Raw genomic sequence first — 18,104 nt, 5'->3', positions numbered from 1 at the left:
ATTATATTAGAAATAAATATTTCTATGCACTCAACATTTCACCGTGCTCATTTTCGTATTTATTATGATCATTATTAAACGTATACGCACTACCGTTCTGTATTATAGTGTGCTTTATAGTGAGTCAACGGTCGCTTATACTTTTCTGAATCGAATAACTCCAAATAAAAGTTCCGATTTCTTTCTTTTCAAATATAAGAAACCGTCGATTGTTCAGTAAGAATGAAAAAAAAATCAACAAAATTACATCTCTCAATACGTGTACTTAAATATAAATTTAACCGACGATCATGTATTTACGTTTAACAAAAATCTTTGGAGCTGAAATTGAATCTAGCAACACACACGATTTAGTCGAAGTTTGATTGTCGCGCTGAGTATACTTTCCATATAGCTAAAACGGTGATGATATACAACCGAAAAACCGTGTCGCTAAAATTATTTCTCAACCATTGACTAACATCTTGAATATTAAAAGAAAAAAGTTTTGAATTTTTGTACACAAAATATAATTCATAATGGACGATAAAAGCAAAACCGAAAATTATGTGATCGACGGTCCAAATAATGATAACCCCAAAGGTGAACATTCGTTACATACAATTGTTACCGAAGAATTGGCAAGAATTGGCGATAAAGGATCATGGATTTGGTAAACACTCAGATTTGATTCTCTTTTTTTTTTTCTTCGTTGCTACAAATTTTTTATTTTATTTTATTTTATTTTACATTTCTGTAATGTGCGCAGCATATTTTTATCGCGCATATGGTAAATATAAGAATAGAATTCGTTTCAAGTCAAGTTCGGTATCAGCGTTAGTCATTTTATAATGTTGGATTTTTAACTCAGACACCGAATTGCCCAATTTTAATTGAATGAAAAAATGTAACGAAAAATTATGGATTTAACAAATAAAAAGAAGGTTACATTACGCCACGAAGTACATAGTTTATACGATTTGAATAATTTAATGAGGAAGTCACGATGAAATAGGTTAAATATGCACTTTTCCTTCTGATTATTGATAAAGTGTGTCCGAAGCAAAACTAAAGTGCAATACACAAAGAATTCATTGTGTATGTGCGCCGGACTGTGCGTTACATTTCTTGAAATTCAATTAGAACTTTACGCATTGTATTGTAGTCAGTAAACACTTAAGTGCATTTCAATAAAACAGTGATAGTACATATACTTGCGCACTATAGGGAATAGGGACTCTATTTTAACGTCGTTTTCACTGATTTAAAATGGTACATCAATTTGTGAGTAGGTCATCACTGTTGAAACATACATATTTTCACCAGCCAATTTCTACACGTCACATCACTATCATTATCGAAAAGTTATAAACAAAAAAACATTCAAGGTGATCTTGTGCAAGCATGTGTAGCCAAACCATGCGAAAAGGCATGATATTTTTTTGTTTATTTTCTTTTTTTGTGGATGGCCAGTCTGCTGGTTTGAACATTTATTAAATTTCGGTTATATATACCTGTACAGATTGTGTTGTATCGTAAGTATATCATACTCATACCATGTATCAAAGGTCGATTTATGATATATTCAATAGTATATAGGAGGGCAATCATTAACTAAATGTACGAGAACAAGAGCTGAGAGTTCATACATTACGTAACTAGAGCACTACGCCGGCCGGTCACTATCGGCGGCGGTTAATTTCTTATTTTTGAAAAACTCAAATTGAAATTAGATTTTTTTTTTTAAATATCAACCTCTATTTTCCTATAAGTATCGTGTGGGGAACACAAACAAGATTAAAGACAGTTCAGAAAAAATTAAGAGTCAATTTGCCAGAACTTCGAACAACTTAAAAACAAGCCATCGGCGATTTTTGGAGAATATACAGTAATTGAATCAGCGGACCCTCCTAAGTCATTTGCAACAAAAAAAATCCTCGAAGTAATTATGTTTTCACGCCAGAAAATGAAAAAATAGTCTGCACTAGGGGGAAAAAATTCCAACTTTTGGAGAGTGTTTCAAAAACATTACAATGATAGACTTGGAAGATATATGTGTCGTTGGGTAGGTAGTGATCTCTACTATCCATGACACCATGAACCTACCGCGGCACGACTTTCGTTGTACAACGATTGTACATTGACTTTTAAGCTACAGCAATAGGGAATGCCAGATTTTTTGAACGAAAAATCCAAATGATATCTCAACGGAAACACAAACGGATAGGGCAAGTTTGACAGATAAATTGAAAAATAATTAAATTTTGACTATAGAGATTTTAATTAACTATAAGACTAACAGACTATCAGTGTGTAGCGCATTATCCCAGAAGTCCGGTAAACAGATTCTCTTTTCAATTGGACCAATATGTACCGAGCGATAAGCATTTGAAAAAGTGAAGTTTTTTTTTGTATTGGTGACTTATTGGTCTTATCGCTCGGCATATACTGAACTAACTAAAAAGAGAAGAATTAGTTTACTGGACTCCTGGGATCATGCGCTACACACTGGTAGTTTGATTAATTTTTCGTTCAAAAAATCCGACCTTCCCTAATATATCTACTACGTTCCAAACCACAATTTTCAACCTGTTGTTGATTTGCTGCTGACTTCACTATCATGTTGAATATTGCAATCATTATTAAAAAAAAACAATTTTCAAACTGCCGAGTTGCAATTTTTTTATAAATCACAGGTATATAAAGTTTACGGCTTAGTCATTTTTTGCGGTGAGTTACGATGGTGGGAAAGGGATGGCTTACAATTCAGAAAACAAATTCTCTAATAGCCCCAATAATTATCAATAATAATTTCCATAAAAAAAATTAATTTGAAATTGCGTCTATTTATCGATGCATCGGTGACATTGATATTATTTTCAATTTTGTTTGTATTTAAATTGTATGGACCTTGCAGCGAGTAAACTGACGAATTGATGTTGTGATTGATAACAAAAATTAAATCAAACTTATTTACGAAATTATTGCTAATTTATTATGTTTACCAATATATTTAAATCAATGCTTTTTCGTTGATATTTTCGTTGAATGAAAGTTTTCAAATTGTTGCATGCCTGAAACTTGTTAGAACAATTCCGCAAAATTCTTAACTTCCAAGCTAGAACCGGCTATCACGTTGACCTCGCGTTGACAGACTGAAAATTAAACAAATTTCGATAAAATCGAGTAAGAAGCACGTATTCAGTTAGCTCCATGTCTATAAATATTTTTGTGAAAACACATGTGGTTATTCAGGAATAATCAGAAAGATAGAACAACAACATGGAAAATTTCAGGTGACACTCGTACTAAATTTTGAGTATTACGAACTAAAGACAATATTCATCTTGCTCTGGTATATCTATTTGTTCCCATAGACTTTTATTATTATATAATACATTTCTATTCTTTCCGTTCGGCGCCTTCTCGACAACGATAAGTAGACAATTGAATGAATAAATCTGGTACTTCATTTGTTCAATGTATCGCCTAATGCTTGATACAAAATCTTTTACTTCATTTGTTTTGACATACGTTTTGCTTTATTAGCGGAGATTAACCAAAGTTAATTGCTCATTCTTGTCGTTGATGTAGATAACAGATGATTCTAGATAATTCCATGAAAAATGTATCTTTCACTAACTCTTTTTGTGACCATTTGTGTTGTATCCACAATTTTATGTGCATTCCATTTCGACTGAAAACATTCAGTATTCAGTCAGACAAGTAAATTACCGATCCAATATATAGATTTTCGATTTTCATCGATATCTATAGTAAAAAGTTTAATGTTTATTGGTTTGTTGAGACTTGAAACCTGACATACCGACTACCAAGAAAAATTTTGAACGAACGCGTGCAAACTGTTTCATTTTCCAATTCAATGTTCAATTTTCCGGTAACGAAAAAACCGATGAAGCTCAATGTAAACAAAAACTTTTATTGCCATTGTTTCTTTTTTACAAGCTTTTTTATTGTTTCATTTTCACGCGTTCGAGACGCGTTCAAGACGCGTTCGGTTTTGTCTGCTGACCGTCTTGGATACATTCGAAGAAAAATGTATTTTTGACGCGTGAAAATATTGTTGTCGCGTTATTTAAATATTTTGTCATTATCACAGAGCAAAGAGCTGGGGGACTTCACTAGTATCAAGATAAATATCAAGCAGTTTTGCTTCAATTTATACAAAATGGTTTTGTAATCACACATGCACGTCTCTTGGACTTTACTAGACGCATATATTCGCATAATATAAACAACATTAAATATGATGAAACAAAGTTAAATAATAATGCCATTTCAAATGCGAACTTTACAAGTTTCTATGTTTCATAACATTGAGCTTGGTCTTTACATTCACATTGACCTTGATGCGTAATTTTTTTTCCCGTCAAATGTAAACATAACATTTAAAGAAAATTTATATGTGATTTCCTCTTAAAATTCTTGTCAGAGAACTCCATTATTACGTGCTGTTAAATTGGTGGAAAAATTTACATTTTTCGTTACATCGGTTGAAATTTGAGGCGCGTGTTTCATATGATACAAGAACTACAAATGGAGAAACGGAGGAGATCTAGCCTCCTGGTCCATTTTCAGTGACAAGATTTTTAGTGTAAAAAAGGAAGGGATGTCTTTCGTACTCCAGGGTTGAGATAGCTATCAAAAGGCACGTATCAAAAAAGGCACCAATATAGGATTTTCAACTAATACGTGCTTACGGTGTCGTAACTCTTAGCTTCTGAAAAGTGAGACAGTGCGAAATTTTGTGAGCAACCACCAACGAATGAAAATTCTCCTCTCGCATGTGAATAACTGGTGAATGGTTTAGGCCAAATAAATTTATTGTCATTATAAAAATGTATATAAAAATTCACGGAAGCGACGAACTGCATATTCATATTCTACTCAAATTTAAAACCAAAAATTAATGGCCCTAATAAGATTTGAAATGAGCAGTAAGTAGGTAGTCATGCTGATGGACGTTTGTTTAAGCACAAAGAGATACTTTTGTCTTTTTAGCCGTAGCGACAGTTAAACAATTCTCAAAAATAATAATCAAAGCACTATGTCAATCGTTCATAAGTTAGTAACTGCTGATAAATTGGTCAGGGGTTTAGTGTACTTAAGTTTAATGTAGTATTTTCCCGTATCTTCTTTTAACAATATTCAAAAGCAATCCCGACTGAGTCTACAATTCGTGAAGTATGTTTAAATATGTCAAGACAACGTAGATATCCTCCTGTGTTTCGCAGCGTTGCACTGCTAGTCCCAAACTTTCCTCATTCCCTTATACTCATTTATTCTATAATAAAATCTACCTACAACTATATAGGCCACTCTTTATTCTTTGCACCGTTCCAAACATTCTCAACGGTTTCCATGTGTCGTCGTATGTATTCCTTGGAAAGATGCCCACTAGCTTTTGGTGTGTGATACCCGATTTGTTAGAAGCCAATTGGACAACAGAACAAATGCGAACATTGTCAACAAAGTAATTTTGAAATATATTTAGGGCACACCACCATGTAATGGACAAATATAATTCATAATTTATAGGGAAGGAGGTGATGGATGCCGTGTTTTAAATTATAATTATTCGATGTTGAGTCATATGGCATACGATGAGGCTGTAAGATATGTGAAAGATCAAGATGTACCCGAAGAAGTATCCTGCTTGAGGAGTAGCACCTTTTATCACGACTATTACTATAGTGAGGGCAACTCAATCGTCAGTGAGGTATAGTGATGAAGGAATGAATTAAATTATTGAACTTATTAAAACTTGAAAATAACGATCGATCAATTGATGACTTTCAGTGGGACCTGGTCTGTGAAAATAGTTTCTGGCGATCAACAGTACAGGTAACTTTTGTGAAAATTTTCATCGAAAAGAGAAACTATTGTGATAAATTGTATCAAAAATAGGCAGCTGTATCGGCTGGAAAATTTACGGGAGCTACGTCGTTTGGTATAATTTCCGATAAATTCGGACGAAAGACTGCATTCTCTATAGGATCAGTAGTACATGTGGTAGGAAGTGTTTTGGTGGCTGCGTCTATATGGTACTGGTCGTTTTTAATCGGACGATTTATGCTGGGATTAGCTACCGGAGCACTGTTCTATGCTGCATTCGCTTTGTGTTCGTATAACATTAAAATTGTGTAGTCAAAATTCGAACAACTAGATTAAGTTTGTTCTTCACAGTAACCGAAAATATTGGAATTAAACCCAGATCGTGGATGTCTATAGTGATAACAGCATCGTATCCGATTGGAATGTTACTTTTAGCTTTATCCGCAAATTTCTTACATACCTGGCGACATCTTCAAATATCATTAACAGTTCCAGCACTGTCGCTAATTTTGATCGTATAGTAAGATTTGTTTGTCCCGCCTATTGTCTTTGAAAAAAATCTCTCATTACACCATTACATTATAGTTATCTCAAAGAGTCACCCAGATGGTTGCTAGATAAGGGCCGTGAAGAAGAAGCATACAAAATTGTGTTCAAGACTAACAAATCGATAGAACAACTACCAATGAAGAAAGATGAAACCAAAGTTCAAGAGGTGATTTGATGATGGTATTGATGGATCAGATGTCGTTTATGAACTCCACATTTTTCTCCCTTAAAGACTGTAGCTGCCCCAAGCGGCTCCAAGTTGAAGAATGCATTCAGTGAACTTGCTGGCTTGTATGGATCGAGTAAATACAGATATCTTGCACTTATCTGCCACTTCTCGTTTTTCGTTAGTTCATTATCGTACTACGTGACTGGTATGTATTTGAATGAAGTGAAAACAATTTTTGACACAAAATTGACTTCAGGCCTGATTAGTCTGCGGTTTAGTGAAATATGGAATGGTTTTTACCAATAACGTAATATGCCTTAGTCCTTAACTAGCCATGATTTGGTTTACCTTTTCATTGAGACTGTCTGATTTACAGCATTGAATGCTGATAATTTAGCCGCCAACAGGGTAGTATATGTGGCCTCAACTGGACTTGTAGACATACTCGCCTATCTCTTCACTGTTCTCACATTAAAATTTGTGTGACGTAGAGTTTCCTCGTTCGTATTGTTTGCATTTGCAGGACTGTGTTTGTTGGCCCTATTAACTGTCCCTCAAGGTAATCTGACATTGAACTCCTTACCGAACTGAATAATTTTTGAAAATATTTTTTTTTTGATCATAGATGCGGCAGTATGGGTCGTATCACTAGCGATGTTCGCTAGATTTGGCATAACTGCTGTTTACTCAGTTGTCACCCTTCATACAGCTGAACTATTTCCAACCAGTCTACGAAGTTCTGCTTTGGGAACGTCGTCGACAATTGCTCATGTTGGATCGATAGCAGCTCCTTTTGTCGTCGATTTTTTGGTACAACTAATTTTATCTCAATTCAATCATAATATGTAAACCGATCACCGATTTGCAGGGAAAATTTGCTTGGTACATTCCGACAACAATATGTGGTATATGTGCTCTGTTGGCAGGAATTCTATCGTCAACATTACCTGAGACTAAACAGAAAACATTGGATGATAAGAAATGATCGACAAAGCGGCATCCATGTGGTCCGTAATTATTTATTTATTCGCTAAGCAAATGTTTTGTGAACGTTTTGATTCCAACGAACCATTTTGGTTGTGCGCTTCGGTATTATTCAATACTGATCAAACAGCCGATAGAGGTTCGTGACTTTTTTCCTCAAAGAAACCATTATTTTGTAAGTAGTTACTACAAAGTGATTGTCTTAGAAGTGTTTTTTAATGAGTAATTAAATATGAGGTATGAAGATCCACTGTACTATTTGCATGGTTATACGTCAGGTCCCTGGAGGAGTCTAAAGATTGCTATATATACTGCCAGTTGAAAATTGGAATATTTATGACTCTCCAACTAGAGTCTGCGTCTTGGTTGAGATACAGAGTTCTTAAACAGTTCTATTAGATCACATGTGCAATCAAAATCCACTGTGGTCAACTTACCTAGCACATGCGATGAACTTTTACAGATTTTTTTTTCGGAATTCTGTTGCACTCCGTCGCCCACACTTTCATGTTGCGATTGGGATATTCAACATTGCACAAAGTTTAATCAACACAACATTCTCCATTTTATATTTTAAAAAAAAATTTATTTTCAAGAATTCAGAGTTAGATCTTCGGATCACTTTCCGTTAATTTTACTATTTTAGCAGATTCTTCCCACAATTTCTTTGCCTTTTCCATATCACACGCGGCTGTATTCAAACTATGTTCCTTACAGTCCATAAAGTATTTTCCGGAAATTCCTTCAAGTTCCTCGGAAACGGCCAAATGTATGGTCGTCTGGGCACCTTGTACCGGTGTTTTGAAGAAACCTTTCGTAATCATTTTCATCGGATAATTCAACGGGAACGGGACGTTACGCCAAATTCCTGTATCAATCATTCCGGGATGCAAGCAATTAGCCGATACACCAGTGCCTTCCAAACGTCTGGCCAATTCGCGTGTAAAATAGATGTTGGCATACTTTGAAACGTAGTACAAATAAGCGGCCGGTCTTGTATTGATTGGATTCAAATTGTTCAAGTTGACCGAAGCCAATTTGTACAGTTCGGATGCAACTACCACAATGCGACTCTTTGGTGTCTTTTTGAGTAAATCGATCAGTAAGTGGGTCAACAGGAACGGACCATAATGATTGGTAGCCATTGTCATCTCAATACCATCTTCACTTTGTTGACCGCGAACAGCTAGGGCCATGCCGGCATTATGAATCAAAACATCCAGCTTTTGTTCGGTTTTGTTGATATCAGCAGCAAATTCACGTACAGATTTTTGGGAACTAAGATCCAGCTTTTTAACGACGATATTCTGGTTACCGGTTTCCTTTACCACTTCGTCTGAAAAATGTATCAATTGATGTCAATCGAGTCAGAACGTAAAATGAACCCAAACATTTACCTTTAACCTCATTGGCTGCATCAACATTACGACAAGCTAAAATAATTCGTGCTCCACGCTTAGCAATGTCCTTCGTTGTTTCTTTTCCGATTCCACCGTTAGCGCCAGTGATCAAAACTGTTTTTCCTTCCATTTTTGCACGAGAGTGACACCTGCCCAACGTAATGTAGCAATAGAATCGTAATGTAGTGAAACCGGTTATAATCGCTGTGACGATGGTAGCTAATATCAATTGAACGTTGGGACAACTAAGATCTAACATTTCTTCGTCTATGGATTCTTTTTAAATTTTCCTTTTTTGTAGCGTCAAATCTGAAATGTGTTAAATGTGAAAAAAATATATTAGTCAGTCAGTCGAATAGTCTAATTTTGAATGTGAATTAATCGGGATTGTATAACAGAAGAACCAATCACTCTCAAATGGTCATACTGTAGGGTATAGTGATTTTCAACTACTTTTAAAGATGCGCATGAAACTGACAACTAGTTCGATTATCATACGAGATTTTACCCTGTTACAGACGGCTGTCATCTGTTATCGACAACGACAGCAATAATAACCGACAAGCTATACCTAATGAGGTCTTATATAGCAAAAGGCATGTTCAAAACAAATGAAGTAAAAGATTTCTGAAATCAATATCTGAAAATCTTCGATCAAATGAAGTCATAGATCAGACAAACGTTTAATATTCTTGCCGTCTGTAACAGGTTAAGAATCACATTTTTTTTTTAAGTAAAGGGCCAGGTTTTTTGAAAATCTTCGAGTTGTATATACCACGAGATATACCATCTTTTTAGTGCCACCAGCCTTGCATGTGAACATCTTTTGAATATTTTTTTTTTAAATAAATTCTCCAGACTTTAATGCAGTAGATCGTATAGCATGGTGGAAGAAGGAACTCGAAGACTTTCAGAAAACCATACAAAAATTTCTTCATGGATTTATACATATCTTTTGTAAGAAAAATAGTTGAAAGCCACTATACCCTGCTGTCATAATTATAGTCTGCTGAGTTAACACACTAACGTTAGAGTTAATGATGTGAGAGTAATATATTATCATTCGCCTACACAACTACATTATCTGCTAGTTGATGGATGTAAATAAAAAAATTAGAGGTGATCGGGTTGAGGTTTTTCCAAAAACCCAACCAAACCGGACCCGACCCGAAAATTACAAAAACTATTTCAAGAGTCGACTCTGTTTTAAAGCAACGTTTTAGATTGTGTGTTCCTCTAAGGTGCTCTTTGTGTTCCACCTTCTTGTCCTTCGATCTTTTCTCGCCAAAGTTAAGCCAACTTTGTCACATGAATATGAATGCAATAGTTTTTGTGATTGATTTAAATATGGAGGATTTGATTTCAAACACCGGTACAAACCCGAAATTCATTCTTTGAAACAGGACCCAGAGTCATCCCAACACATCAAAAAAAGCGACGGGCTGGGCCCGTTAAAAACATTTCTTGATACATCAACGAACAAACAACAATTATAGTTACGGTAACGTTGTCGTCATCATAAAAAAAGAGAACGACGCAACTTGTTGCTACTTATCTGGCTATAAAAATACATTTAGGAAGTAACCTATCAGATTTTGGATCGGTTATATCATTCCGATTATGAATTGAATCACAAAATTGTGTTAAACATCGTCAAAAAAAAACTTTACAAAATATCTTACACGTATACAGCAGACACAACGCGAAATATTTATTAAATTAGAAAATGTGTTTCTTCGACACGTAACCAAACCAGCCAAACAGTACCAACTACCGACACTTGCTTGAGAAATCACGTTAATTGACAATGAGTGCATAAAAATAATCGACAGTCAAGTGTAACACCAAATATATTTACTACCTGCGCCCTTTCTTTTTAAAGAGCTGATATATGCACTAACTACAAGACCACACCAGAACGGCAATAAACGGAATGTTGCAATAAATAACAAAATATGAACTTCGTCACGGGTCATTAAAATGCTTAGGCAAGAAATTCGCATTTTAATTGATGTGCAGTACCAGACAATATAATTTCATTGGTATGTTTTGATACTCATATTTACGGTGTCCGATATTAGACCTGGTGGGTTAATTATTGTGATATTGTAATTTCTATTTAATGTGTTTCGGAAATGGTAAACAATTTTTGTTTTGTTTTATCTCACCAAATTGATTAAACTCACCTCTCTTACATGGACAAACTTTAAACAATGTAACAACACATCACTCTTTCACCAACTGAAGAAGCAAACTAAGTTAAAATGGTAATGCAATTGGTCGAGGTATGGCCGTGAAGAGAAATCTCGTTTGTTATTTCACAACACATATACATTAAATTGTTAATGAGAACCAGAGTCATTTATTCGTTCATGTAAGTGGAATTGAATTGAATGTTTGAAAAAAAAACGTCATGGAAGGGGTTCAGAGATTTCAGTGATGAATAATAATAAAAAAAGAAACAACAAACGAAACCAGTTTCGTCTGTATAAACTTGAACGTAAACTTACAATGAGTTGGTGTAAATGATATGATGGACTTTGCGGAACGTACATACATAACATAAAAACCACAATAACAAAGACAACATTTTACTTATAATGAAAATTTTTGTGTGAACTTTATTTAAATTTTACTACATTTCTACTTGTCTATGTTGCATAATTGAAACTCTTTTTGGTTTCGATTTGTCGTAATATTTATCACTTGTGTCGCTGTTGTCAAATCAGCTTCCTTTCGTTCGCGACGTTCCCGCGCCCTTCGATTTTGAAACCAAATTTTTACCTGTTGATTTTATCCAATTAAATTTGTTGGTTTTTTTGCGGATGCAAATGTATGGTAGCTTACCCGTGTACTCGTTAAGTCCAAACTTGCAGCCAGACGGTTGGCTTCTTCAGAACTTAGGTATGATGATTGTATATAGGCATTCTCTAAGGAGCTCAGTTGTTCGGCAGTGAATGGAACCCTTGGCAGACGACCAGGCGTTCGTTTTATTGGACCAATTTTGTGAGTTCCTATAAAAACAGTATAAGTGTAAGTAAAGAGAAAATGCAACGTGGTTTCGGTTATCAGGAACCACGGACTAGGAAATTTCCTAAATTTTTCCAAGTTTCACCAAAAATATTTTTCGGAATCGGAAAAATTAGAGAAAACATGGAAATGATTAGGAAATTTTAGAAAATTCAAGGACGCATCTGCCACAACTTGAATTCCGAATAGATTTTGTGGAGTGTGTCTTACTGCAGACTTAGTTTCTTTACAAAAGCGCTCCTTCACAATTTTTGTGGTAGTCCAACGGTAAGTAATCCCTTTAGAAACATTCACATGAAATTCGAGGATACCAAAAAATGATAAAAGCAAAAAAGTGTCAGAAATTGGTCGAATGTTTAATATTTTTTCTTCTGTCTTGTTAACATTTTTCAGTCAATTAAATAAGTGAGTAATCATAGTGGAAAAAGACTCGTTGATAAGTGTATATTAATTAAATTACATAACAATGGACCTTGTTATGGAGTGATATTTTCTGACCTCAACCTGAGGTATTATACTCGCAGTTCAGATAATTATAGAATTCGATAACAAAATGTAAAGAACATAACAAAAACAAGTATTTACCAGAAAAGAGTGAAAATAAATTTAGAAAAGAATCTTTGTAACGGAAAAAAAACTTGATAAGAATTTGATACGAAACAAGAAAAAAAATCTACAAAAAATTGGCATGTACGGAAATGAGCTATTTGAAATTAAATTCTGATCTCGTAGAATGTAACATTCAATTTAACTAGATTGAATTGGTCGTATTGTTATCGCGATCAGTGATATCTCTGGTGAAGAGATCACCTTTCTCTCCCTTGAATACATTTTATATAAAGTTATGCGATGAGCTTTGGCTAGTGTCAATACTTTATTTATCATCAATGAGTAAATTGATAAAAATAGCACTTCTTGTGTGAAATCTACCGATCCGCTAAGCCGAGGTCGGTAAACTAAACGCACAATAAGCCATTTACATTATTTTGTCTTATTGCATTGAGCCTCAGTGATTGAGGTAAAGTTTCGCCGCAGTATAAATAAAACTGCAATTTAGGTGAAACTTTGAGCAAATATAATGGTAAATCCTATGAAGTGACGAATTTATATACATTTTTTGTGCGGTGTGATTAACCCCATTTTTACCACTCAAAAGACCATGTGAAAATGTCGTTTTGTTGACGCTTTATCTGGTGTCGTTTTGATGTGGGAGAAAATAGAAATTTTCTCAATCGAACTGTCACCTTTGTTTTTGATTTGAGAAATTGTGTAATAAATTTATGTTTTTGTTTCGTGGAGAAAAACGGCCTCGCTCATATGAAAAACGTTGGGTTCACCTCTGGAAGAAAATAGGTAATTTCACGTCGGGCGAATCACGACAGGAGCGGAGCAAAACTTCGTTCGTGTTCGAATTTCCTATTTTCTTCACTAGGCAAACAAATAACTATTTTACTGTAAATGCAACGGTAAGTGGACAAAGTTTTGTACTGAAACGATAATTATTTATTATTCGCACCACTGGGTGTCATTAGCACCTTCTAATCGGCTTAGACAGTGTAATATATTAGGTACACTCAAAAAATCATTCCAAATCACAAATTAAATGGAGCTTGAGTGTTTGTAAATTTCTTTAAAAGTTTTTAAGTTCAAGGTCGCAATATTTTGTGTTTTGAAAAGATTGATTCAAACAGCCAAGGTTCAATGCCTTGAATAGGATGATAGCGACATCATACATTCGATTTAGGGCCTATTTTAATTGAATTATTTCCACGAATCAGAATAGATTTAAGTCTAATGAAATTTAAAGAAATTCGTGAAATTGATTACAATAACGGGTATTTATTGTAATTATAAATTGATTGACTGTTCATTGAATTGGTTTAACCAATCAAAAGTCCTAGGAAATGATCTCACAATTGGCATCAGTCTGCCATCTATTTCATAGTTGTCGATCTGTTTAATTTCGATTTATGCAGCAAAGTCCATGTTAACACTAGTGAAGTAGAAGATTTTAGGTCAAATTATGTTGATCTCCCTACAAGACTCGATAATTATACTTTTGATATGCTTGCCAGAATGAAAATGAAATCCTCAATCTGTTGAAATGATAAGTCTGATGCCTCAAATTCTATTGTTTTTTCATTTTCACTCGGGTGCCGTCTGAGAAAGTTTATGGTGTTTAGAAACTTTGTAACTCTTTCAATGCACTAATTGTCTTGCATGACGGATTTTCGGACGAAAATTAGATCCACAGAAAATTTAAAGAAACTTACTGGTCAACTTTGGAGGACGGTATCTCGTATATTGTAACCAACTAAACATCGGCATTAGCTCACTCGAATACTTATTTGCAAAATTTTCTTCTAACACACTAGCTTCACTTATTGTACAACAATTGGAAATATTTTCACCGGCTTTGTTTAAAATGTGATCGATGCTAAAATTACTAGATTTTACAGTCACGTCTTTTTTGCACATTTCCTCGCAATAGCGAGGTCGTTTATAGAAATCACTCAAATCCATATCGCACGTGTATTCGCAAGAGATTCAGACTCGATTTTTGTTTTGCTCAAAATTCAGATAACAACTGACCGGATTCTTATTCTAACAAATATTTTATGGTTTTTCTTAAACAAAAAAATGTTTATTACCCTCACCCCATCAGAAGGCACAGATTTTTCATCGTCTATTCGATTCTATTTGTTTATAGTGTAAGGATCATCCCAAAAATTAACTGAAGCGGAATTAAGTTGGGCGTTTCTTATTGGTATTGGTAGCCCGCAATTTGTTGTGTATCTGTTATATGTTTATGTTTTCGGTAATTCAATTGTTTGCCATATCGTACGTCGATCTGTAATACCTACCCTTATTTTAACCGACGAAAAACCGACATATTGTTACAAGTATTTGAACAAAACGAAGAATAAAAAAAATCACAAAATATTCATCTCCATACCACAATATAAAAAGTATCTATTTCAATAACAATTGTTTGCTAACATAAAAACACTTCATTCGATATCCGTATTTATATATATATGTACCCTCTCTGCATTATATTCATATTATTATTATTATATGCATATAATAGCATGGTTAGAGCAATTATTTCTCTAATGGGAAAATTATAGTACAATATAACTTCAACTTTAGTAGTTTATCTGGTTAGGATCATGTTTCATTTATCTGATTAGCAAAATCGTATAAGCGAAAGACTCCTTTTAGCATTAAAAACATTTCATGTTTACTTTCTGAAGCATATAATGATGATCAGTTTTACGCACAACTTTCCTGTTCAATCTAAGCCCGGTAATAAATATGGATGACTTTGTAATCGGCTATTATTTTGACCCTGTTGTACATAATGTTTGCTTCCCGGGAAACGATCGAAAAAAACTTCCCTGTCCCATTGTCGGTACAGGAAAACTTCCCAATATGGACGAAGTTTATATATAGCGAAAGGAAAAAGAGATGTTTAACCTTTCACAGATGGTAAACATATCAGCAGTTTTACTATCAGATCTCGGATCTATTACTTCATTTATCTTAGTTATTTTCACAAAATTTATTTCAAACCGTTTACTTCATTTTGTTAATATACTTTTTGCTAGATAAGATCGCATCAGTCAGGGTATGTCTTTTATTCCTGAAGCCTTTTGTCGATAACAGGTGATAGCCGGCCGTAACATGATGATTGGTATGGACGGTGATATGTTATCGACAACAACCATGCATTTTTGGAATATTTTTGGACATGAAGCAACGAAATAAAATTGTCAAAGTCACAGCTATGTTTTCTATTGTGGAACAACAATGAAATTTTCTTTATTACACCTCTGTGTATCAGTTTAAGTTTAAAATCACACAAGTCGAAGCTAACGTAATTAGTTGACTCATTATAGCAAATGACTAGATGACAGCAGTGTTTTAGTACAAGTTTTACTTTTCACTAAAATAAAGCTTTTGCCGCTGCAATTTTCGAAAATCTTCAGAAAGACAATAAGATATCAGGTTCATGGGATTCGTCAAGCCTAGTATATACTTGCCATATAAGACCCTAAACGCATTAAATATTAACGCGTAAAATAGCAAACACACAGTACATAAAATTGACAGAGAAATTGTTTGAATAAAGGAATAGAAAAGATTTCTCAAAATTTCTAGAAAACAAGTTTCTTAAAAATGTCTCAAAATCAAACTTTATTAAAGTGTTTAAGAATAGTCCCTGAAAATTGTGTCAAAATTTAATTAAATGAGAAGCATTCGAATAATTTAAACTGACAATAGGATGAGACTTAAAATTAAATTTTTTGGTGAAATTCATATTAAGTGTTATCACAAGGCACACAAATTTGTATTGACGCGACACAAATGAAAACTTTTTTTTCTTTCTTAAAATTAAACCAACTCATTGCACAAATTACATTCAGGACGAATTGTAATCCTCTTTCAAATGAACTATAATTTGACGATAACAATCACATAATACTGCATTTATAGTATACCGAACACAAAATGTGGTTAAATATTTCAAGTGCTGTCTCCAAAGATTATATCAGCACAATTTGTGCACAGTAAATCGGACGAATAGCAAAATAAGAGTTTGAGAGAACTAAAACATTTGCCAAAAAAAACTGCAGTTGCATTTCATACATCCATAAAAAACGCACAATATGATGAAAACGGTATGTATTGCACATTATCTTAAATTGATTGATGATGCGATATAGGAAGATTATTTTATGAAATTTGTATTTCCTGATTTTCATTTGAAAAAGAAGAAAAATATCACTGCACATTATTGTCAAATAAGGACATTTTAAGTGGAACACTTTTTTTCATCCGTATTGTTATCAGAAGTAAACCCATGCTTTAGATACGGATATTCAACGATACAACGAAAAGTAGGAGATGAGCTTCAATGTAGTTTTCTTTTAAAGGAACAGTTGAAGTAATAGTACATTACTATGCAAGGGAAGTAAAGTGATATCTCGTATCCAGATGAGAAAAAGTATCCGAGGGCGGTAGCCCGAGGTACTTTTACTCATCATGATACGAGATATCACTTTATTTCCCGTGTGTAGTATAACGTTTTACTATGCGAGTGATGTAAAAGCTATTGCCTATACATGTAATAGCCTTATTACATGCAGCAGCATAGTAAAAGATTTATTAATCATGAGGTAGTGCTTTGAGCAAAATGAATAAAAGTTTTAATCATAATTGTCAATCTTACAGTTGTCACGCTGTCGTTGTTGTCAGATTATGTCGGTCGCTTGTAAAGTAGCGAGGAAGAAATATCGTTGCACCTTAAAGTCTTACAGAAAGTTGTAGTAGGAAAAAATGGAGTTGTCCACACTCAAGAGAAAAAATTGCAAATGGCTGTACCCTGATAAACAAAATTGTTCTGAAAACCAATCATTTGAACATAAAAATCATCTTTTTGCTACGCCTACGCATACGTTATTGACATATACTTTACATTTTCCGAACCTCTGTTGTCGTAAGCATTTTCAAAATGTAGATGCTGAATCTACTACTTCAAGTCTACAATTTTTATTTTTAACACAGTACTTAGTTAAACAGTTCTTCCAATCCAATTCTCTTTTGAGATACAGCGATTGGCATAATTTTTTCTACCAAGTTCTCAGTCGGAGTGATGAATTATCTGTACTACGATTTGATATAATTCTAATAAAGGACATGCCATTCATAGTGGTATCGATGCTTTTGTACTTTCCAGTGAACCATTTGCTGCATCCACAATATTTAAATATTGTTCAATATTCGTACACACACAAAAAATACGGTTTTCCTGCCCGACAACAATGCAGAATACCATAATGACACTTAAACATTTGAATTTTTAAACCAAAATCCGATAATATGCATAATCGGCATAATCGGTTTGGTATGTTGTCTATTTTTCCACAACAAACAACTTATATGAATATGCTTCAATAGGGATTATTGGTCATAAAAGTGATTGTTCAAACAAACAGTGCAGCATTGAAAGTTTAAAAAGATTATCTGTGTTTTCGTTGCAACAAAATTTTGTAAACAAATCTCCGCATTTTTATGCCAATCATTTCGTTTTGAACGTCGAAGAAAATTGATTTTCATACGTATTTGATGGA

General features: G+C 34.0%; 3 protein-coding genes across 4 annotated transcripts; 1 reads left to right on the top strand and 2 right to left on the bottom strand.

The window, feature by feature from the left end:
- Positions 1-220: 220 nt before the first annotated feature.
- LOC119067227 (organic cation transporter protein-like) lies at positions 221-7,719 on the top strand. Its single transcript, XM_037170079.1, is given in 11 exon segments — positions 221-652; positions 5,315-5,473; positions 5,539-5,719; positions 5,800-5,844; positions 5,908-6,121; positions 6,187-6,355; positions 6,421-6,550; positions 6,617-6,758; positions 6,930-7,112; positions 7,179-7,363; positions 7,422-7,719. Coding segments are annotated over 11 exon segments (1,659 nt in total). The 5' UTR covers positions 221-518; the 3' UTR covers positions 7,539-7,719.
- Positions 7,720-8,114: 395 nt separating this feature from the next.
- Positions 8,115-11,299, bottom strand: LOC119067228 (retinol dehydrogenase 14). Of its 2 annotated transcripts, none has more exons than XM_037170081.1 (3): positions 11,124-11,299; positions 8,935-9,246; positions 8,115-8,873 (listed from the first exon to the last, which is right to left on the bottom strand). In XM_037170081.1, exons 2-3 carry the CDS (start codon positions 9,194-9,196, stop codon positions 8,143-8,145), a joined length of 993 nt encoding a protein of 330 aa, XP_037025976.1. In that variant the 5' UTR covers positions 9,197-9,246; positions 11,124-11,299; the 3' UTR covers positions 8,115-8,142. The 2 variants fall into 2 exon arrangements, with proteins under 2 accessions (XP_037025976.1, XP_037025977.1); XM_037170082.1 differs by lacking the exon at positions 11,124-11,299 and adding an exon at positions 10,620-10,954.
- Positions 11,300-11,580: 281 nt separating this feature from the next.
- Positions 11,581-14,524, bottom strand: LOC119067271 (homeobox protein MSX-1-like). Its single transcript, XM_037170150.1, has 3 exons — positions 14,241-14,524; positions 11,785-11,951; positions 11,581-11,721 (listed from the first exon to the last, which is right to left on the bottom strand). The coding sequence occupies exons 1-3, from the start codon at positions 14,488-14,490 to the stop codon at positions 11,581-11,583; spliced, it is 558 nt and encodes a 185-aa protein (XP_037026045.1). The 5' UTR covers positions 14,491-14,524.
- Between the last annotated feature and the right edge of the window lie 3,580 nt (positions 14,525-18,104).

This window comes from Bradysia coprophila (genome assembly GCF_014529535.1).
Source record: "Bradysia coprophila strain Holo2 chromosome X unlocalized genomic scaffold, BU_Bcop_v1 contig_12, whole genome shotgun sequence".
NCBI lineage: Eukaryota > Metazoa > Arthropoda > Insecta > Diptera > Sciaridae > Bradysia > Bradysia coprophila.
The sequence above is the reverse complement of the archived record's forward strand: the minus strand, read 5'-3'. Positions and strand labels throughout refer to the sequence as shown.